Genomic DNA, 23,095 nt, shown 5'->3' on the forward strand with positions numbered 1-23,095 from the left:
AAACAAAAGTAAAAACAATTAAAAATTAAAAATCAAAATTAAAAATATTATAAAGAAAAAATATGAATTTTCTTATTTTCTTATAAAAAAACTCAAAAATAAAAATAAAGTTAAAAAAATCCACTATTTAATCGAAATTAAAAAAAATTATTTTTTTCTGAAAAAAAAAATTGGATTTTTGTATACGAGATATTGGATTACGAGATTTGAGGGGAGTTATTTTGGGAGAGACATTAGTAGTGGGACTCTAAATTATGGGATTTGATTATGCAAAAATAGTTTAATTATATTTTTATGAATATAATAGGTGTAAATAGGGTATTATGATCAAATGGAGTATTAAATGATAAAACTTTCATTTTGATTCTCAAAACTCAAAATTTCTTGTTCAACGAAAGCACCAAAGGGGTAGTGTTTTTGATACTTTATCTCACAGAGATGCAAAAATGCACCCAAAAAAACCAAGTATCAAATATTCCTAGAAATTAGGAACTGCAATTTCAAAACGTAAAAATAATAGATTTTCTAACAAATGCCTATGGAATAGGGACCAAATATATCTATTAATTTATGTTTAATACATTTTTTTAAAAAAAAATATTATTTGATTCCTTGGAGCATATAAGTTTTTTTAAAGTACCAAAATATTATTTCAAGCATCAATTAAGGGTTTATATGTCCCATTTTAATACCAGCCGTTGGAGTTGCTCTGAGGGGTTATCTCTAATGGCTAATAGGAGATAAAAAGTGGATTTATGCCTCGAAAAAAATTGTATGAGGGGGTTATCTCATATAACCCCAATAAAAAAACAAAAAGTAATAATATTGATGTGGTTGACAGTAATTGTACTGTCGTGAATATACTGTCAACATTCAGCGGAAGACGTAAAAAAAAGGATAAAAGAAAGGGCGAATGGCAAATAGGCCCATCACATGAGACTTAAATGCACATTTGTGCACAAAAAGAAAAAAAGTCTTTCAAATAAACTCATCCCCATGTCTTTAGTATAAAATACCCTTCATAATATAATTCTTATCAATTCCATCTATTATGCTCTAACTTCCTTAATATTACACATTGACCCCGAATTTAAACAAATATATCACATTAACCTCCAAAATAATAATTTTTTGAAAAAATATTTTTTTTTTTAGAAAATATTTTTTTTTCTGAATTTTTTTTCCGGCCATATTTCGGCATTGACCGCCGGTCTCCGGCGTTCACTTTTTTTTTTAAAACTTTTTTTTTCTGAATTTTTTTCCAGCCAGTCAACCACTGTTGACTTTTTTTATTTTTTTTCGATATTTTAATTAATAATATTGTTTTGGCTACTAAATTACTGCTTCAGACAGTAATATTACTATTTGGGACAGTAATATTATGAATATTATTTTCCCGAATAGTAATATTATCAATATTACTGTCTAAGACAGTTAAATTACTGTTGGAGACAGTAATTTAATAGCCAAGACAATAATATTAATTAAAATAATTTTTTTTAAGAAAAAAAATTCAAAAAAAAAGAAGAAGAGACAATTAACAGTTAAATTACTGTCTCTAACAGTTAAATAATTGCTGGAGACAGTAATAGCAGCCAAGACAGTAATATTAATTAAAAATATTTTTTTTAAGAATAAAAAAGTCAATTAACAGTTAAATTACTGTCTCCGACAGTTAAATAACTGATGGAGACAGTAATTAAGCAACGAATACAATAATATTAATTAAAAAAAAAAAGTCAATTAATAGTTAAATTGCTGTCTTTGACAGTTAAATAATTGATGGAGATAGTAATTGAGTAGCCAAGACATTTTTTTTTTTTGAGTAAGAGTAGCCAAGACATTAATATTAATTAAAATATTTATTATAAGAAAAAATAAAATTATATAAAAAAAATCAACGCCGGAGACCCGGCGGTCAACGGTGGTTGACCTACCGGAAAAAGTTTCAATAAAAAAAAGTTCAAAAAAAAAAAGTCAATGCCGGTCTCTGGCGGTCAAAATTGAGGTCAAAATTAAAATTAGGGTTAAAATTAGTTAATTGATGAAATTGGGCTAAATTGGGGTGTAAATCATGAAATTGGAGTTGGATTGGGTTTCAATGAATTGGCGATAATTTTAGTATATATAAAGGATTTTTCCTCATTTGCAAATAAGTTTGAATAAGCTGGATTTATTTAAAACACAAAAAAATTGGATGTCCCTCTTTTAATTTAAGTGCCCTTATCATTGGGCCTATTTGTCATTTGGCAAAGAGGAAAAATAAAACTTGAATTTTTATGGTTAAAATTAAAAAAAAAAACTCTAATAATAATTTTTTTTAGGGTATATATGGAAACGTGAAATAAACTTGCAGGCAAGGTCTAAAATAAAATCGAGAATCCCCCAATTAAGGTTTGGTTCTGAAAACACTATAAATACGAAATTGTGAAAACATAAATATCAATAGATGCTAAATTCAGTCGTAAATACATGGGGTGAGGCAGCTGCTTCTCCATTCATAAATATTCCATCGATCGATCGATCCAGGAAACAGAGAGCAATTAATCTCCTTCCTCGCACTCGAATGGTACAAGCTGGTGCTTACTCAGCAGGGTTGCTTGTTCATGATGAAACTCTGCTCCATTGTTGTGGCGGGCTGGCGGCGGCTAAGGTTCTACCGATTATCAGGTTTAACATTATTATGGGTAAATTACACTAACATCTATGAGGTATGTTTCAATAACTTTAAGGTTCTTGTGATATCGGTAATTACACTCACCCCTAAAACGTAGTTAGAAACTCTAATGGGATAAAATGCATTGGATACGTGATAGAGTAGTTCAAAGGGACTATCGGTTTCAGGAAGTGGTGGAGACAACAAAAAGCTATGGGTGATTTAAGAAATGTTGGGGGAGTCATGTCACCCCCGTAACTCTATGTTATCTCCACCACTATCTAAAAGTAATAGTCCATTAGAACCCTATCGGAATAATGGATCAAATGCATTATCCCATTAGAGTTTCTAACTACGTTTCAGGGTGGTGAGTGTAATTATCGATACTATAGGGATTTTAAAGTTATTTAAGCATACTTCAGAGGTGTGGTTGTAATTTACCCTATTTATAATAATAATAATAATAATAATAATAATAATAATAATAATAATAATAATAATAATAATAATAATAATAATAATAATAATAATAATAATAATAATAATAATAATAATAATAATAATAATAATAATAATAATAATAATAATAATAATAATAATAATAATAATAATAATAATAATAATAAATAATTACAAATATGCCATTAAGCAAAATATGGAATGACAAAGAAAGTTAGCCTCTACTAGAGTTGAGCTCTAGGGTTCAATCTTGCCGCTCTCCTACTTCTCCAAATTTGTAACAAGATTTGAATTTCTAAAAAATAATAATAATAAATAAATAAATAAGAAAGAAAATTAGTAGAGAAAAAAATAAACATAAAAGAAATAATAATTACAAAGATACTATTAACAAAAAAGATAGAGAAAAATATAAAACAAAAACTAATTATAAAGGGGTGCAAATTTAGACCGGATGGTCTGTTTTAATAGAAAAATCGGATGCCAGTTTTAATAGAAAAATCGGTTTTAATAGAAAAATCGGATGCCATAGGATGATGACAGGTGGATAGTTTAAGTAAAAATAGGGGATAATTTAAATAAAAATATAATTCGGATTCTAATAATTGAAAAAAAAAGGAAAAAAAAAAAAAAAAAAAAACCCAGCATAATCCGTAACCCCTCTAACCCTAATTATAATAGCATGATATGTTAAGAGTTAAGACTTAAGAGTGTCGCATATCAAACCCTAATTATAATAGCGTGATTTATCTAACCCTAATTATAATAGGTGATTTGTTAAAAGTTAAGACTTAAGAGTGCCGCATATCAAACCCAACCCTAATTATAATAGGTGATTTGTTAAGAGTTAAGACTTAAGAGTGCCGCATATCAAACCCTATTAATTATAATAGTCGTGATTTATTAAAAGTTAAAACTTAAGAGTGCCGCGTATCAAAAAAATTAGTGGAATCAGATTTATATTAAATATCGGATTTATATTAAATATCAATTATTAAGAGTTAAATATCCGCTCAGAATTTAATATCAATTATAAATACGTCGTCTACCAAATCATGTGTTCCACGTGCTACAATAGATAATACTAAATATTAAATCAAACACTTAAAAAAAAGGACGTACGAGTAAAACTGGAATTCTGTTATTTGTTCAGAGTGAACTCTTATAATTCTAGCTTCACTAGGATTCAAAATTTGTCTCTCTCTCTCTCTTTATTTATATATACTACGTCGTCTCCAATTTTCACAACACTTGATCGATATACAGCCCATAAGAAAACCAATATTCACAGCATTGATCGATCTACAACCAATAAATAAATGGGATGCGAGTTTCGGTACGTGAATGAGTTGCCCGTGGGCTATCGATTCCGACCGAACGACGACGAACTCATGGAGTATTACTTGGGGAATAAAGTGCTGGATAAACCTGTGCCTGGTAAAGGTGTGAAGACTATTGATGCCGACGAGTTCTACAAAGATCCTCCTCACATTATTGGTATGTCAAAGCTAACCTAACCTAACATCAATTAGTTAGTTTTTTCGATGTGATTTTTTTTTTTTTTTTTTTTTCTTTGCTTTCGGCTAATGAATTAAGCTACTTCCTTTTATTGAAGTAAAAAAGTACAACCCTCTGTCGGAAATAGGCGAAAGAGAATGGTATTTCTTCGTTCGGCATGTAAAGAAAACGGCGAACAAACAACAGGAAGGTAAAAAGGAAGAGATTGTTGACGATGAAAACAAACGCGTTTTGCTTGAGCAGAAGAAAGAAAACCAAGAGAATAATGCAATTACTGTTTTGCTTGAGCAGAATGAAAAAAACCAAGAGAAGGAAGAGATTGTTGACGATGAAAACAAACGCGTTTTACTCGAGCAGAACGAAAAAAACCAAGAGAAGGAAGAGATTGTTGACGATGAAAACAAACGCGTTTTACTCGAGCAGATCAAAAAAAACCAAGAGAATAATGCAACTGTTTTGCTTGAGCAGAACGAAAAAAACCAAGAGAAGGAAGAGATTGTTGACAATGAAAACAAACGAGTTTTACTCGAGCAGAACAAAAAAGACCAAGAGACTAAAGCAACTGTTTTGCTCGAGGGGAGCAAAAAAAACCAAGAGAATAATAAAGCAACTGTTTTGCTTCAGGGGAGCAAAAAAAACCAAGAGAATAAAGCAACTGTTTCGCTCGAGGGGAGCAAAACAAGCCAAGAGAATAAAGCAACTTTTTTGCTCGACGGGAGCAAAAAAAACCAAGAGAATAAAGCAACGATTGACGAAGAAAACAAAAACGTTCGAAGGGTTGGAGATAGGATTGGATATTGGAAATCAACTGGAATAAAAGAGTACATAATAAATGGTGACAATAACAAAGTTTTTGCATTCAAGATTCATTTTACCTTTTACAAAGGTATCGGCAAGATAACTCCTTGGACGATGGACGAATACCATTTCTTGAAGTCACCGAATCAAGAAAATCAAAGGGTAAGCATGTTTAATTTTTCATCATTTAGTCTAATGATTCATTCGTTTGGTTTTAGTTTTTAGTTTCATGATGTTTATAAGCATGGGCGGATTCGCCAAAAAGAAAAAAATCATTTTAAGTTTCATGATGTTTATAAGTTACAATAATGGATTTCTAAACTGAAAGCAAGGCAATTATTTTTGAAATATAGAAAGTAATTGATTTTTGATAAGTGCATGCATGTAGAAAGACAAGGTTCACTTCAACTAATTTACTATTTATTTGTTTGCAGATGGATGAATGGGTGTTGATAAAAATCATGAGAGGAAAAGATTACAACAAATGCTGTTAGATTTTCATAGTTTTCGTTTCTTATTGTGCACTCCCGTGCACCGGATAGTTTATCGATAGTTTATCGGAGTCGATTCGTCACACGTCTTGCATTTGTCATAGGATATCATACGACATGATATTCTTCTAGTTATAAGATGGATTTCATTCTTTATTTTCTTACTTCAGCAGCAATACATTGTGGGATATTCTTTTATTTTTACATATTGTTTTTCATCATTTTCGATTGTGTAGTTGTTTGAGATATGGTCAATGACGAGCAAGGGCGGAACTGGAACCGGGATCAAACATAGGGACGCCGATCTAAACAACAATTAGGTTCACAAGTCATTGCAGAAATAGGTTTACATTGTTGATTTTTAATTAAACTAGTAAGTATCACGTGGTACGCACGTGATATATGATTTTACTAAATAAATGAAACATAAGATCATATGAGATAATTAGTTAAACCACTAAAAAAAAAGCATCTTTTGTGTCTACTTCTTGTGACGAATTGAGAATTCGTCACAATAGTAACAACCTAGTATGAAAAAACATCGACTTTGCTACCCTCCGAGGAAATAATTCGGCTTAATACTACTTTGCACCTTTGAAATATAGTGTTTTGGCACTTTGCACCCTTGAATTTGTTTATGGCACTTTGCATCCTCGATACACAATATATCACGCATAATGCATCTCGAATGAATTTGTACAGCTAATGAAGGTAAGTTAATATTGTTAGTGTCATTTTTTAGGATGTCAAATGTCAAATCAAATTTATTTATTCATCAATCATTTCTAAAATCCAAAGTGAAAAAATGAAAACACATTTAATCAACCTATTAAATTATTATTTTTTTCAAAAATATATATTTTACAAAAAACAAAAAAAAAAACAAAAAATATCCTTCAGCTATTTAGGTATCAAATTATTTGAAAATTATATTTTCTTCCAAATATTGTCACTAATTACAATATAAAAATCCATCAATCGAATAATTTAGTGATTTTTTTTTTGATTTTTTTGCAAGAAAATATAGTTTCTTAAGTAATTCTTTATTATTTTTATTTTTTTCGCATTTCGTGCGCTCGAAATTATGTTGAGCGTGGAAAGAAAATAATAATTTAATTTGTTATTTATATCCTGGAAAAAAACCAATAAAAAATTAAATTACCCTGATGTAATTTGAAATATTCAATTCTGGGTGTATTGTGAATAATTTATTGTGTTTCGAAGGTGCAAAATGCTATTAATTTTTTTCAAGGGTGTGAAGTGCCAAAATGCCATATTTCAATGGTAAAAGTGGGATTAAGCCAAATAATTCATCTTACAACAAATGCTAGAAAAGATAGATACAAACCTGTAAAGACATTATCAATATTCTCTAAAGAAAATATTGATTATATAGTAATATGTATGTGCAAAAAATTATCACAATTCCCACTACTTGCTCACGAAAGACAAATATTATAAACAATGTTTACAATTTCATATTAATGATAATAAAAAAATTATCATTTTTAATATGCTAATTGTAATGTATAAAAAATCTTAAAACTCGAATGTATAAATAGAAGATTGTATTGCTGTGTATGTACGTACCTTGATTTTCTTCTAGTAGTTCTTCCTGAGATGATACAAAGGTTTTGAAACATTGTAACCTCCTTTTTGAGAACTTTATACCAAAATTTCTGTGTTGAAGATGTGGGAACTACAAATGTGAAAAAATTGAATGGCGAGCGGCCTTGCGAGTTTTTCATCCTCTTCTTATCAGTGCATGAGAAACAATATTTTGATCTCTTAATAACTTGTAGACGAATCGAACTAACGAGGAAGTTTTAAGAAAATAGCTCGCATACGAATATTCACGATGGTTCTTCTACTCAAATTGATGATTGAACATATAATGACCTGAAACCAGTGTTCTAAAAATCGGCCGCCTCGGTCGAGGCGGTCCAAAACTTTTACGATTTTAGTGTAAAGGTTTGAAAAATCGGTTTTTTGCTTGTGAGGCGGTTTTAGGCGGTCTGTGTCGGTCCGAGGCGGTCTGAGTCGGTCTGAGGTGGTCTGAGGCGGTCAAACCTTTAAGGCGGGTCAAACTCGGTGGCAAAAAATCGGTCAAAAATCGGTTAAAAATCGGTTTTTTTTTTTTTTAGATTTTATAATTCAATATAGAAGTTGGATTTTAATAAAAGAAAATATGAGTTTATGCCTTATTTTGTTTATGTTAATTGTTATTGTTAAAGAACTAATGATGTATGCCACGAATGTTCAAGAATAAATGTAAATTCAAAAAAAATGTTTTTTTATTTATATTTTATAAGGATATTTATGTATTATGATCTTATGATTATTAAACTTTTATTATGCTATTAGGATATATATACATGATGGAGATATAACTATGTTTAAATATCTTTTTACATATGTTTGGAGTATTTATAAATAATATTTAGAAATATATTATATTAAATTTTAAAAACCGATTTATCACCGATTAATCACCGCCGCACCGATTAATCGTGAGTCGGTGCCTGACCGACTCGGACCCGATTACCGATTTTTACAACCTTGCCTGAAACTACTAAAATCCGTTCAGTTTCTTTATTGTGTGGCTATTTTTCTTAATTGAGTTATCATAATATTTATAAAATTAAATTAGTAAATAATAATAATAATAATAATAATAATAATAATAATAATAATAATAATAATAATAATAATAATAATAATAATAATAATAATAATAATAATAATAATAATAATAATATTTTCTTTTCTATTTTTTTTTTCGCCAACCCGCCTCGCCGCCGTTTTGCTATTTTCCACCAATCATTGGCTTTGGTGTTACAAGTACTACCGTAACATCGTCTTTGCTAGAAACCGTAAGCTTTAAAAAATTCCTGTAAACATTATATTTAGAAACGAGATTACATGTATAAAATATTTTGTGTAATCCATTCGCCAAAATATATTATGCTGAAAAGAGTTCGCATATATATATATATATATTTGCATTTTGTAAGATTTGAATAAGAGCAGTACAAAAGAACATGTATGAATATATTAAAAAAAAAAACATAATTTCTCATGTTTGCGTATTGTTTGTAATTTTCACTTGGAAGTCTATGCCAACAATGAAATAATTAAGATAAACATAACCCTTACAAGCTTCTTTGCTGAAAATGAATAACTCATTATTTGGATCAATCATAACCCAACCATGGACATCAGTTTAAAAACTTGCAGGCTACCTCTCTTCAGCAAATGCATCCCAGCTTACATTGCCCTCAAAATTATGCGTACATACTGGGCAAACTGCACCGCGCTTTGCGGGTGCCATCCCCCTAGTATATATATATATATATATATATATATATATATATATATATGGGAAATGAAGGATACTCCTAGTTTTAAAAATATATAGGGATATTTCTTTCCTAGTCAAAAACCAAATTATAATCTTAATTTGATAGACCCCCTAAACAAATTAAAATACATGTTTTACCCTTTTAATTTCAATTCAAACCCTAACACCCTACCATTTTCTCCCACTCCCACACTCACTCCCACATCTTAGCCGACATTTATCTACTCTCTCTCTCTGCCCACCACCCTCCGCCGGCGCCACTACTCCCCCCCCCCCACCTGCTTGCGCCGCCGCCGTTGCTCCCCACCTCCTTGCGCCGCCGCCGCCCCCCCCCCCCCCCCCCCACATCCTCGCGCCACCGCTGCTCCTCCTCCCACAGCCTTGCGCCGCCGCCTCTTTTCGCGTGCTCGACGCCAATCTTCGCCTTGAATCACCCGTCCAAATCGAATAGACTCGATGATGCCAAAAAATGATGGATGAAGGTTTGTTTGTTTTAAATTTGTTTAAACTCTCTTTCTACTTCCGTTTGATGAAATGGTTTCTACGTTATTGTTTTAGTTTTTTCTCTTTCTTTGGATGATGGAGGGCTCAAATTAGATTTACTATTTTTTATAAAAAAAAAAAATCAGATCTACTATCTTTTTTAAAATCTGTGAACAATTAATATTAAATTCTTTTTCTTTGAATTAATTTGAGTTTTTATTTTGTTTGATTCTTATGTTGTTATATAATTCATTTTTGTTATAAATCATATGTCTTTTATTTTTTGTATTTATTTGAAGATGATCCGAAATACCTCAAGTGCGAGAGCTTTTTTTGTCTGTATTAGAAACTTAACCAGTAGTGGTTACTTAGATGGGTGATTTGGGTCAGGTGAATATACATTTATATGTAGTCATATAGTCATATATGTAGTCATGTATAGTCATGGATACATATAACTGTACATGACTATAGAACTTGTAGTATACTATATAGTCATTTGTAGTCGATTACAATACAGTAAATTTATCAAAAAAAAAATCATGTTTTTTTGTAATTTTCATGTAGTCGATTATGACATGCATGTTGTAATTAAATGAAATTTTGTATGCTTGGTGAATCTTTTAGGTCCATTTTTTTTTATTTACCCTTTGAAAGTTATGATTTATGATTTTTACTATATAGTAACATGTTGTCATGTATGAGTTATGTGGGGAGTATATGCTGGAGATATATATGTATATCAGTAGGTGATAGTATGTGTGTGTGTGTGCGCGCGTAGATTCAAAAGTGTGGCAATTTCTTGAGGAAATATTTTAGGAAACACATGAAATTTATTGCAAAACTTATTATTTTTGGGGAGCACATTCTGAACGGATGCCCCGTTAATTGCAATATAACGGACTCCATTCAATTGATGCCACGTGGACAAAATTACTAAAAACTTTCTCTTTCTTATGGGTCCCGTGTTTTAGAAATGAACTGCAACCCATTGTCCCATTCTCATTCCATAACCTGTGTATTTGAATTATTAAAGTTGTTGTATTAATTTATGGTTTTATAGTTTTTTTTACACAATTAAACAAAATGGAAAAATATTATCTCAAATTCAAGAGAAAAGAACATGGATTATTTGCAAGACAAAATATTCAAATATATATATTAATTTTATGTACTAGAAATAAATTCAAAATGCTTTTCAAGCGATTTTATGATTAATTTTTATATTACTCATAATTATTATACACTAATTTATATAAATTTTAATATTTATTAAAGTTTTTTTTTGAGTAATAATATTTATTAAAGTTAATACATATTTTAATAAAAGGGCATTATTTTGCACTACATTAATTATATTTATTAAAACTAATATCAAAATTTATGAAAAGATCATCAATTATAGGAATGAAATGTTTTATTTTGCAAAAAAAAAAAAAAAGAAAAAAAAAGAGAAGCACTTGTCTTTTACCGGTCCAGATGAAATACATAAATGGGTCCCATTAGAGAGATTCTCATTGCTTTTATCCACGTGTCATCATGTGAGTGGGAGTCCATTTTTGTGCTATTAACGGGAGCGTCCGTTTTGAATGTTTTCTCTTATTTTTGAGCAAAAAAAACTTTGTCGCTAGCCGAAATCCATAGTAACAATAAAGAATGTTTGCTAAATAACAAGCAAACCCTAAGTACAAATATTAATTCTCGCTTAGAGTTTGCCATGCAGATTTTCTCGTAGCGCATGTGAAATTCTGATGAAGCAATTAATTGACGTATTTGACGGTGACCAATCTATGAATTTGGTTCACATAACTCGTATTCTCGCCCACTCTCGATAAATAGCATTTATTTCCTTCTATTACTAGCTCTATATTATCCAAACTTTCAATTACGGCTGCAAATTTGTAGAATAAATTTTTGTTACTTTTTTTCTTTTTCTTCACATTTACGCCTGCAAATTTGTAACTTTGCATCTTAATTACATTGTTTATCATTTCATTTTTTCCACTCTATAATTTGATTTGCATTCACTTTATAAACTTGACTTCTCAAGAATTATTCAAATTAAACTTATTTTTATGCATGCAGCTCGGTGTGGATGGTCAAAGCATGATGATGCATATCTTGCTTTAAACTGCGAGTCAAGATTTCAATTTATTATTTTGAAAACAATTGTGTAATACTTCTCGTGGGTTTGGCGCAACAGGCGGAGTTCGAAAACTTGTTTTTAACTCTTACATGTCCAAACTATTTTATAGGATCGGAGATTTATATTAACATGATGATGCATATCTTGTTTTCGCTTATCTTTGATCAACTAATATTAGTTTCTTGAAGGTGACCGCTCTGTGAATTTAGTTGAAAGATCTCGCATAAAATCGCCCTTAACGAGCGATAATACGAAATATATGAACTACATTCATAGAGAGGTGACCATCAGATAGGTCAATTAATTATTTCATTGGAACTTCACATGGGCTACGACTCGTAGTGGCGAGGCCAGAAAAAATTGTGAGGGGGGCTTAAACATATCGGGGGTTCGGGGGCAGAGCCCCCGAAAAAAAATTTGCTATCAAAGAAATTTAAGATGAAAATTTGATTTGAATTTTTTTTCTCTCTATTTTCGTAAGATAATACCAAAACGAATCGCGAAAGTTAAATTACTATAAAAATCTAAGAAACATGAATATCAAGTCGATTATGAAATTTACACAATTGACTTATAATTAATATTCTTAAGATGAAAGAAAAGACATCAAACGTTAATTGATCGCCAGTGTACGTTCGATCGCCGGTGGGTAGCAATTTAACCGCCATTAATGCGCCTATGCAATAGAACAAAGTTTATTTTTCTTTTTCAAATAACGAGAACTAAGTTGGGAAATAGAAGACGAAACAAGTTAGACATGAAGGGGGCTTTGAGAAGTGAGACGACTTTGAATAAGTGGACTTAACTAGAGTAAAAGTAAGGGCTCGTTCGGTTACCGCTATAAGGTTCTACTGACTAAATAGTAGGGGCTAATAGCATGTCCGGTTGGCAAGATTCACACTTATTCGAAACCGCTACTAAAATCAAAGCCCGCTATTAGATGTTACTATTTCATTAAATTAATAGCACCCCTCCCCTGAGATTAATTTAATAGGGGGTGACTAAAAAGGAAAAAGACAGTTTTATCCTTAAAATCATATTTTATTATTGTAAACTAAGTGGTTTTATAGACAATTCATATATAATAACCGATTTTAACAATTTAATAGAAAATCTAATCTAAGAAATCGAACATGCTACTAACTAATTAATTAATTAGTCAGTAGGGAGTTAATCTAATTTCATGTAATCCAATCTAATCCAATATAGGAAACCGAACGAGCCCTAAGTGGATAAAATAATATAATTGGGTAGGCAAAAAAAAAACAAAAAAAAAGGAATATATATATATATATATATATATATATATATATATATATATATATATATATATATATATATATATATATATATATATATATAGTAGGGAAAAATTTTGAAGTGAGGGGGGGCTTGAGTCCACCCTAGCCCTTGGGTGGACTCGCCCCTGCCTACGAGAAAATTTGCATGGCAAACTCGAAGCGCGAATTAACATTTGTACACCGTGTTTTCTTGTCGTTTAGAAAACATTCTTTATTGTTACAATGGATTTTGGCTCGCGAAAAACAATTTAGAAAATCAAAAATATTTTTTAGAAATTGGAATGATTTTTTTTCTTTTCAAATCGATATCAACATAATTTACATCGCGCTAAAATACCATTAATTCACAAAAATAAAAATGCATACACTCATGTGTTGATATGTGTAAAAGAAGGTAAAAGTCATCTGCCTAGCATAGACTTTTCCCAAATAATTATATTGTTGAAAATTAAAAGCTTAGGGAACTAACAATTGAATAAAATGAGAATGCATAGTTGCATATTTTTTTTAAATTTCATGATTTAATAATTGGGTTTCGTGAAAATAATCCCTCAAGAAAAATCGCGATAGTTTCGCATCATGAAGAGATAATCAGTAATCACACGTTTAGGAAAATAAATTCTTAAGAATATATAACATGCATGCTATGTCCAAGGTTATTACAACATATGAACATAAAATGAAACATAATATGACGTTACACCTAAAAACAAATTCTTATACATTATTCACGAAATACTTACAAATTCTTACTTGTAAGGTACAAAAAAGAGAACAAAAAATAATCTGATTTATATATTACAAAAGTTACATTCATATGATTAAGCTTTGTTTCATTGCTACATTTTGTTTCCCATCATCAACCTTTTTTTCTCCCAATAGTGAATTTAAGGGCGCCAAAAACATTCTCGTACTTTCTTTTTAATTTATAAAAAAAAAGTACCAGAATGTTTGTGGCACATCAAAACGCTATTTGGAAAGAAAAAAGTTGATGAAAGAAAAAAACAAATGTAGCAGTGAAGTTATGGTTTAAGGAACTTTTTCAATCTCTGGATGAGTTAACTGTTGAGCAGATTAAATGAGCCTGAAAGACAATAGCACTGCACAGTTTACTAGGGAGGTCCTGGAGCTATTGATCGGTATCATATTATGTTGTGAAGGCCTAGCTTTCATTGGAATCACAAGAACATCGAGGCATGAGTGAATTGATTTTGGCGTGCGCCCTCTTTCCAAGATTTATCCATATGAGCCCAGACAAAACATTCTGGACAAATCACTTGCTTCTATTTTGGTTAGTATCAATACCAAAATCTAAACCAATTACAACATCTTATCATGAAACATAGGCCTTCAATAATTGATAAAATCTTGTTAAGCCACAACTAACCTCACAGAAATATGAGAAGCTTGCAGACCATATAGAAAGACAACGTGAAGGACTGCAAGATGATACCGAAGATATTGATGAGATCTCAATAAATAATCGTCTTATCGATTATTTAAAAACTCTCATTCATCCCTATCGAAGAGAAGATCACTAGAGATGTGTAGAAGATCATAGTCGAAAAATCGTCCAACAAGGTCATCAAAAGTTTCGGACAATGTCATTAAAAGCTTTGGAAGGACGAGAAATCGACCTATATATGAAATCTTCACATTCTAAGAGATCTGGAATTCAAAAAAAGAAACACGAGTGAGTTCATAAACTTTGTTAATAATGAAACTATTTTTTTTTCTCTATAAAAAATATAATGAAACTATTGATGCAATAAACAATAATAATAAATTTATCAGAGAATTGGTTTTACCCTTATACCGCTGACAAGAATATTGTTCGATATGCTTCTCCTCCATCTATATATGTCAAAAACCAAAAAGAAAGAGTTCGTAAACTTCTTCAATAATATATTTTATATATAGTTGTACAAAAATAGCTAGTGAATTTATAAACAATTTAATTAAAGGGCAAAGTTGAAAATTTGCGGCCGTAAATAAATTTGAAAAAAAACAAACAAAATTATTCTACTTTTAATGATTAAAGAAAATACTCATCTCCCAATTTATTTACATACTTCAACTGCAATTCAAACATGTTCCACAGAATCCTAGTCGAAGAAGGGAGATATATATCAATAGACAAAATCGGGTTTAAAAATTTTAAAAGAAAGAAAAAAGAAGATCTGTTACTAAGATCTTAGTTTCATCGTTTAGTTAATAGTTTCAGAATCATTATTAATCAATAAATTGACTTAATCAATGTGGCCTAGAACAGAAATCCACAAATCAAACGTCTTAATTACATCCATATATATATAATAAAAAAAATTAATCCATGTTGTATGCAAGCAAAACTAAACAAGAAAAAAAAATGATGTGTATACAGATCCAATATATCTTAAATTCGTATTAAATTCATATACATATCAATCAATAAATTGTCTGAGTAATGCGCCACAAGCCAAATCTGAGAACAAAAAATTTCTTAACAGTGATATATATATATATATACATATATATGTACACACTAGAATAAATAAACTCAATCCAATATTTGCATGCAAGAAAAAGAAGACGGATGACGGATCTGAAAGGAAGAACCATATATATATATATCGGAAGTGAAGGGGCAGACCTCTGGCGGCGGAGGTTCAGGTGGCGGCCTTTGGCAGTGGACAGATTCGAACGCTGCCGCGGAGATAGCCATTGTTGTCGGAAACTCGGGCACAGCAGCTGCGCAGGGTACAGACAACAGAGAGAGATATTCGGTCCTTTTTATAGAGAGAGAAAGTGACGTAAAACCCTAGAAATTTAAAAGTGAAAGTACACCTGAAGACAGGCCCACTGGGCTTAGATTGTCTAATTTGTGTCGGTGACCTAGGTTTTTGGTCTTTGCTCTAAAATTTATATTTTAAAGAAGATGCAAACAATATATTATTTTCCATTTGCATCGGAAATTCTATATGAATTTGATCTCTACTTATTATATGCAAACATTTTCTTATACTTATTATATTTGTGTCGGATATACATGGGCAACGAGAAAAACTGCATGGCAAACTCGGAGCGAAAATCAACATATGTAGTTGAAGTTTGCTTGTTGTTTAGCAAACATTTTTTATTGTTACTATATATAGATTTTGGCTCGCGACGAGGTTTTTTTATGCTCAAGAATCTTAATAAATGCATAAAATAGACTTAATTTGATTGAGTCCACGTCGGCTCAGAAAGAAACTAATGTTAATTGATCGGAGATAACCGAAATTAACGCTAATTTGATTGAAATCCACTATAAACTTACCAAAAACCACTATGTGATTATAATATTCCGTTACGAAAATTCATTATAAACTTATCGAAAATCTCTATGTAATTAACAAAAATCACTCTGTAATTAATGAAAACCACTTTGTAAATTAATGAGGATCACTATGTAATTAGCAAATTCCATTACAAAAATTCACTAAAAACTTATCAATAAATAAAAACCACTCTATAATTAATGAAAATCACTATGTAATTAACGAAAATCACTATGTAATTAACAAATTTCATTACAAAAATTTACTAAAAAATTATTAAAACGAAAAACACTCTATAATTAATGAAAATCACTCTGCAATTAACGAAAATCACTATGTAATTAACAAATTCCATTACAAAAATTCACTAAAAATTTATCAATTAACGAAAACCACTCTATAATTAATGAAAACCACTTTGTAATTAATGAAAATCACTATGCAATTAACAAATTCCATTACAAAAATTCACTATAAACTTTTCAATTAACAAAACCCACTCTATAAATAATGAAACCCACTCTATAATTAAGGAAAGGGATGTGATAAATGTCGTTCGAGCTTTAATAATATCGTTTCGACTTCAAACGTGATTTTGAGCATTTTTTATTCCAAATTTTGCAAATCCCGAAAAGTATAATTTGTAGTATTCTGAGTTAGTTTTCTAATCCAACTTTAATCACCAAAATTGGATGTCGGACGAGAAAGATATACATGAATCAATGGATATTGCCCACAACTTTGATGTACCGAGATATCTAAAATTCAAAATGTGACTCATTCATACATAACTTTGTCACACGCCATCCAATTTAGTGGATTTAACTTGGATTAGAATGCTAACCCAAAATGACTACATTTTTCGTGTTTCCAATTTTGCCAAAATCAAAATAGAAATATGTCAAAATCAGGTTCGAAGTAAAAACGGTATTAGTAAAATTGAAACGACATTTCACATTTCAGTTAACGAAAATCACTATGTAATTAACAAATTTCATTACACAAATTATAAATTAATATTAAATAAAAGGTTATGTCAAATAGGAAGAAGGCTATAATGGTGAAACTATATTATTTTCTATTAAGTAAAAAGATTTTGAATTCAACTTAAAAGTAAGATTTCTTTTTTTAAACTCACTGTAATTAGATGATGCTAATGAAGGGTTGTCAAATAGTCATGTGTCTCGATATTTACAGGTCAAGAATATCCTAAATTATCAACTTTATCTAAAAATTACATATAAAGTTTATTCATTCGTGAAATTACTTAATCTTAGAAAAGCTTAGGGAACAACTTATAATTAAAATACTTGAAAATTAACGAAAAAAAGAATTCTGATTCTCATTTAATGTGTTTTAATGTTGAGATCAAGTCAAACATTTCTGATTCTCATCCTTTATTATTTTTGTATATTTCAAAAAATAGTAAATCATAATAAAACAATTATTACAAGATTGGAAATTTTTAAGATCATAACAGGTAGAGATCAAAAAATTGTTTGTACTCTCTAGTCTACTCCTAATTCTAACTCTTACATGTCCAAATTATTTTATAGGAGATTTAAATTAGTGTAATATTACTTATCTTCAATCAACTGATATTAGTTTCTTGATGAGCCGACATGCACTCAATCAAAGTTTATTATTGCATCATTTATTAAGCTTCTCGACACAAAAAAAAAAACCTTCTCGCGACCAAAATCTATATTTAGTAACAATAAAGAATGTTTGCTATACGGCGAGCAAACGCCAAATATATATGTTGATTTTCGCTCCGAGTTTGCCATGCAAGTTTTCTCATTACCCATGTATATCTTGTCTGATGACCCTGTTGGCCGATTTCATGACTATCATCTTGACCGTAAAATCACCCTTAACGAGCGATAATACGAAATCTATGAAGTAAATTCATGGAGAGGTCACCATCAGATAGGTCAATTAATTGTTTCATTGGAACTTCACATGTGCTACGAGAAAATCTGAATGGTAAACTCAAAGCGCGAATTAACCTTTCTACGCCGTATTTTCTTGTCGTTTAACAAACATTCTTTTTTGTTACAATGGATTTTGGCTCGCGAAAAAGAAGTTAGAAAATCAAAAATATTTTTTAGAAATTGGAATGATTTTTTTTTTTTCAAATCGATATCAACATAATTTACATCGCGCTAAAATACCATTAATTCAAAAATATAAAAATACAAACACTCATGTGTTGGTATGTGTAAAAGAAGGTAAAAGTCATCTGCCTGACATAGACTTGACCCAAGTGATATATTGTTGAAAAAACTTAGGAAATAACTAATAATTAAATAAAACGAGAATGCATAGTTGCATATTTTTTTTTTAAATTTCATGATTCAGTAATTGGGTTTCGGGAAAATACTTCATGTAGACATAATCACACGTTTAAGAAAATAAATGCTATGTCCAAGATTATTGCAACATATGAACATAAAATGAAAAATAATATGATGTTACACCTAAAAACAAATTCTTATACATCATTCACGCAACACTTGCAAATTTTTACTTGCAAGGGACAAAAAAAGAAAAGAAGAAGAAACAATCTGATTTATATATTACAAAAACTACATTCATATGATTAAGCTTTGTTTCGTTGCTACATTTTGGTTCCCATCATCAACCTTTTTTTCTCCCAATAGTGAATTTAAGGGCGCCAGAAACATTCTCGTACTTTTTTTTTAATTTATCAAAAAAAAAAGTACCAGAATGTTTGTGGCGCATCAAAACGCTATTTGGAAAGAAAAAAGTTGATGAAAGAATAAAAACAAATGCAGCAATGAAGCTATGGTTTAAGGAACGTTTTTCAATCCCTCGATGAGTTAATTGTTGAGCAGATTAAATGAGCCTGAAAGACAGTGGCACTGCCCAGCTTGCTAGGGAGGTCCTGGAGCTATTGATCGGTATCATATTCTGCTGTGAAGGACTAGCTTTCATTGGAATCACAAGGACATCGAGGCATGAGTGTATTTATTTTGGCATGCGCCATCTCTCCATGATTTATCCATATGAGCCCAAACAAAATATACTGGACAAAATCACCTGCTTCTGTTTTGGTTAGTACCAATACCAAAATCTAAACCAATTATAGACTGATTACAACATCTTATCATGAAACATAAGCCTTCAATAATTGATAAAATCTTGTTAAACCACGACTAACCTCACCGAAATATGAGAAGCTTGCAGACCATATAGATGGACAACGCGAAGGACTGCAAGATAATACCGAAGATATTGATGAGATCTCAATAAATAATCGTCTTATCGATTATTTAAAAGCTCTCATTAATCCCCTACTTAACCAAAGAGAAGATCTCTAGAAATGTGTACAAGATGATAGTCAAAAAATCGTCCAACAAGGTCATCAAAAGCTTCGGACAAAGTCATTAAGAGCTTTGGAAGGACGAGAAATCGACCTATATATGAAATCTTCACATTCTAAGAGATCTGAAATTCAAAAGAAAAAAACACGAGTGAGTTCATAAACTTTGTTATAATGAAACTATTTTTTTCGATAAAAAATATAATGAAACTATTGATGCAATAAAAAATAATAATAATAACGACTTTATCAGAGAATTGGTTTTACCCTTATGCCGCTGACAAGAATATTGTTCGATATGCTTCTCCATCTATATATGTCAAAAACCAAAAAGAAAGAGTTCGTAAACTTCTTCAATAATATATTTTATATATAGTTGTACAAAAATAGCTAGTGAATTTATAAACAATTTAATTAAAGGGCAAAGTTGAAAATTTGCGGCCGTAAATAAATTTGAAAAAAAACAAACAAAATTATTCTACTTTTAATGATTAAAGAAAATACTCATCTCCCAATTTATTTACATACTTCAACTGCAATTCAAACATGTTCCACAGAATCCTAGTCGAAGAAGGGAGATATATATCAATAGACAAAATCGGGTTTAAAAATTTTAAAAGAAAGAAAAAAGAAGATCTGTTACTAAGATCTTAGTTTCATCGTTTAGTTAATAGTTTCAGAATCATTATTAATCAATAAATTGACTTAATCAATGTGGCCTAGAACAGAAATCCACAAATCAAACATCTCAATTATATCCATATATATATAATAAAAAAATTAATCAATGTTGTATGCAAGCAAAACTAATCAAGAAAAAAAAAATGGTGTGTATACAGATCCAATATATCTTAAATTCGTAATTAAATCCATATACATATCAATCAATAAATTGTCTGAGTAAATGCGCCACAAGTCAAATCTGAGAACAAAAAATTTCTTAACAATGATATATATATATATATACACACACACACACTAGAATAAATAAACTCAATCCAATTTTTGCATGCAAGAAAAAGAAGACGGATCTGAAAGGAAGAACCATATATATATATATATATATATATATATATATATATATATATATATATATATATATATATATATATATATAAATGAGAAGTGAAGGCAGACCTCTGGCGGCGGAGGTTCAGGTGGCGGCCTTAGGCGGTGGAGAGATTTGAACGCCCACGCAGACATAGCCATTGTTGTCGGAAACTCGGGCACAGCAGCTGCGCAGGGTACAGACAACAGAGAGAGATATTCGGTCCTTTTTATAGAGAGAGAAAGTGACGTAAAACCCTAGAAATTTAAAGTCAAAGTACACCTGAACACAGGCCCACTGGGCTGAGGTTGTCTAATTTGTGTCGGTGACCTAGGTTTTTGGTCTTCGCTCTAAAATTGATATATTTTTTAATAAGAGATTCTATATTATTTTCCTTTAGTATACATCAGAAATTCTATATGATTTTGATCTCTTCTTATAAAAACCATATGCAAACATTTTCTTATATAGTAAACAGAAAAAAATTATTATGAATATTTTCATTTGTTTTTTCTTAATTTTGAAGTTGCGTGAACAGAAAAATTAGAAAAGACGTAATTAGAGAGAGTTAATTGAAAGTTTAAATAATATAAGGTAAAAATGCTTACTTCGAAAGAAAGAGTGTGATTATACGCGATATCTATCGACTAAATTCACAGAAGGGTCACCATCAGATAACTCATCAAATCGGCCAACAAGGTCATCAGGCGGATATACATGGGCAACGAGAAAAATTGCATGGCAAACTCGGGGTGAAAATTAACATACGTACTTGGGGTTTGTTTGTCGTTTAGCAAACATTTTTAATTGTTACTAAATATAGATTTTTGCTCGCGACGAGGTGTTTTTTGCTCTAGAATCTTAATAAATGCATGCAATAGACTTAATTTGATTGAGTCCACGTCGGCTCAGCAAGAACTAATGTTAATTATTCGGAGATAAGCGAAATTAACGCTAATTTAAATCTCCAATAAACTAGTTTGGACGTGTTAGAGTTAGAATTAGCTAGGGGTGGAGATCAGAAATAAGTTTTCGAATTCTGCATGTACGATCTTAAAATTTCCAACCTTAGCTTGTAATAAAAAAGTTATATATTATGCTTTCTTATTTTTTGAAATATATAAAAAATGGATGAGAATCAGAAATATTCGACTTTTTTTTATAGACTAGGCAGGTGCACGTGTGTTGCACGTGTCGCACATGCTAAATTTTTCCTATATTTATTTTTGTTGCACATTAATTTTGCACAAGTTTATCAATTCAATATTACATTTTGAAATATTAATAGATTTATGATACAATGAAGTGAAATCTCACTTTATTTAGTAATAAAGTACATTTTAAATTTTATTGTTTTTGTCTATGCTTGTTAATAATACTCTTCTATTTTTTTTAAATCTTGGTAGTTTCATCATTTTTTCAAGTTTTCTTCTCCAATTGTTAAAATATATCCTTATCCTTATTAGATACTTAAATGGTATTTGTTTACTGGTTTATGATAATTCTTTGTTCTTTTTTTTGTTTTTGAATCTAATTGGGATTTTTACGAATCTCATTTGTCTAATTTTTCTTTAAATTGGTTGTCTTTTGTTTTCCTTTATTTATCTTAGTGTTTATTCTTTATGTTGTAATATAAATTGTTTAAATATTGTTTATTTATTAAGGAGATGTGTTACATTGGTAATTAAATATGTGCAAATTATAAATTTCTGATTAATATTAGTACAAACAATTTTTCCAAGTATCAGTATTTTGGTTTGTGGAGTTTGTTTACAACGTTGTTGCAAATTTTCTCTGCAGTTGCAATTCCCCTAATAACAATAATAACATTTAAACAAAAAAATGTTTCAAATACTATTTTTTATGTTTGAGATAACATTTTTTTTTTTGATATAAAATTTACGTATCCAAATACTTTGATGTGATATTTGTGATTATGATATGTGGATTTCTATGAATAGTTTTTTTAGGTCGCCTCCTTCATGTTGTGCCATATTTCACAGATCCGCTGTTACGACTCACATTGAACAATGAGTGAAGCAATGACATGAATTAAATAAATAAATAAATCTAGAGAGATACATGTAATTTGTTTATAGTTCATGAACAAATATACATACTTTATACATTTATTATTGAAACGAACCCCAAATACATTGAAAATTCAACTATATTTTCAAAACGATCAA

General features: G+C 30.1%; 1 protein-coding gene and 2 long non-coding RNA genes across 8 annotated transcripts; 1 reads left to right on the plus strand and 2 right to left on the minus strand.

Annotated features, from left to right (window-relative positions):
- Positions 1 to 4,218: 4,218 nt before the first annotated feature.
- LOC105973411 (uncharacterized) lies at positions 4,219 to 5,656 on the plus strand. The gene is made up of 2 exons (XM_012998432.2): positions 4,219 to 4,612; positions 4,731 to 5,656. The coding sequence occupies exons 1-2, from the start codon at positions 4,435 to 4,437 to the stop codon at positions 5,654 to 5,656; spliced, it is 1,104 nt and encodes a 367-aa protein (XP_012853886.2). The 5' UTR covers positions 4,219 to 4,434.
- An 8,239-nt stretch (positions 5,657 to 13,895) lies between these two features.
- LOC148771195 (uncharacterized) lies at positions 13,896 to 16,061 on the minus strand. 2 transcript variants are annotated; one of them, XR_016031046.1, is made up of 4 exons: positions 15,846 to 16,061; positions 15,022 to 15,067; positions 14,601 to 14,881; positions 13,896 to 14,477 (listed from the first exon to the last, which is right to left on the minus strand). It is a non-coding gene; the product is annotated as an uncharacterized LOC148771195 (long non-coding RNA). The 2 variants fall into 2 exon arrangements; XR_016031045.1 differs by having other exon boundaries at positions 13,896 to 14,881; positions 15,846 to 16,019.
- Positions 16,062 to 19,063: 3,002 nt separating this feature from the next.
- LOC148771196 (uncharacterized) lies at positions 19,064 to 21,213 on the minus strand. Of its 5 annotated transcripts, none has more exons than XR_016031047.1 (5): positions 20,996 to 21,213; positions 20,126 to 20,168; positions 19,953 to 19,983; positions 19,697 to 19,748; positions 19,064 to 19,561 (listed from the first exon to the last, which is right to left on the minus strand). It is a non-coding gene; the product is annotated as an uncharacterized LOC148771196 (long non-coding RNA). The 5 variants fall into 5 exon arrangements; XR_016031050.1 differs by having other exon boundaries at positions 19,064 to 19,575; XR_016031049.1 differs by having other exon boundaries at positions 19,064 to 19,581.
- Between the last annotated feature and the right edge of the window lie 1,882 nt (positions 21,214 to 23,095).

This window comes from Erythranthe guttata, chromosome 4 (genome assembly GCF_056151865.1).
Source record: "Erythranthe guttata isolate IM_541 chromosome 4, IM_541, whole genome shotgun sequence".
NCBI lineage: Eukaryota > Viridiplantae > Streptophyta > Magnoliopsida > Lamiales > Phrymaceae > Erythranthe > Erythranthe guttata.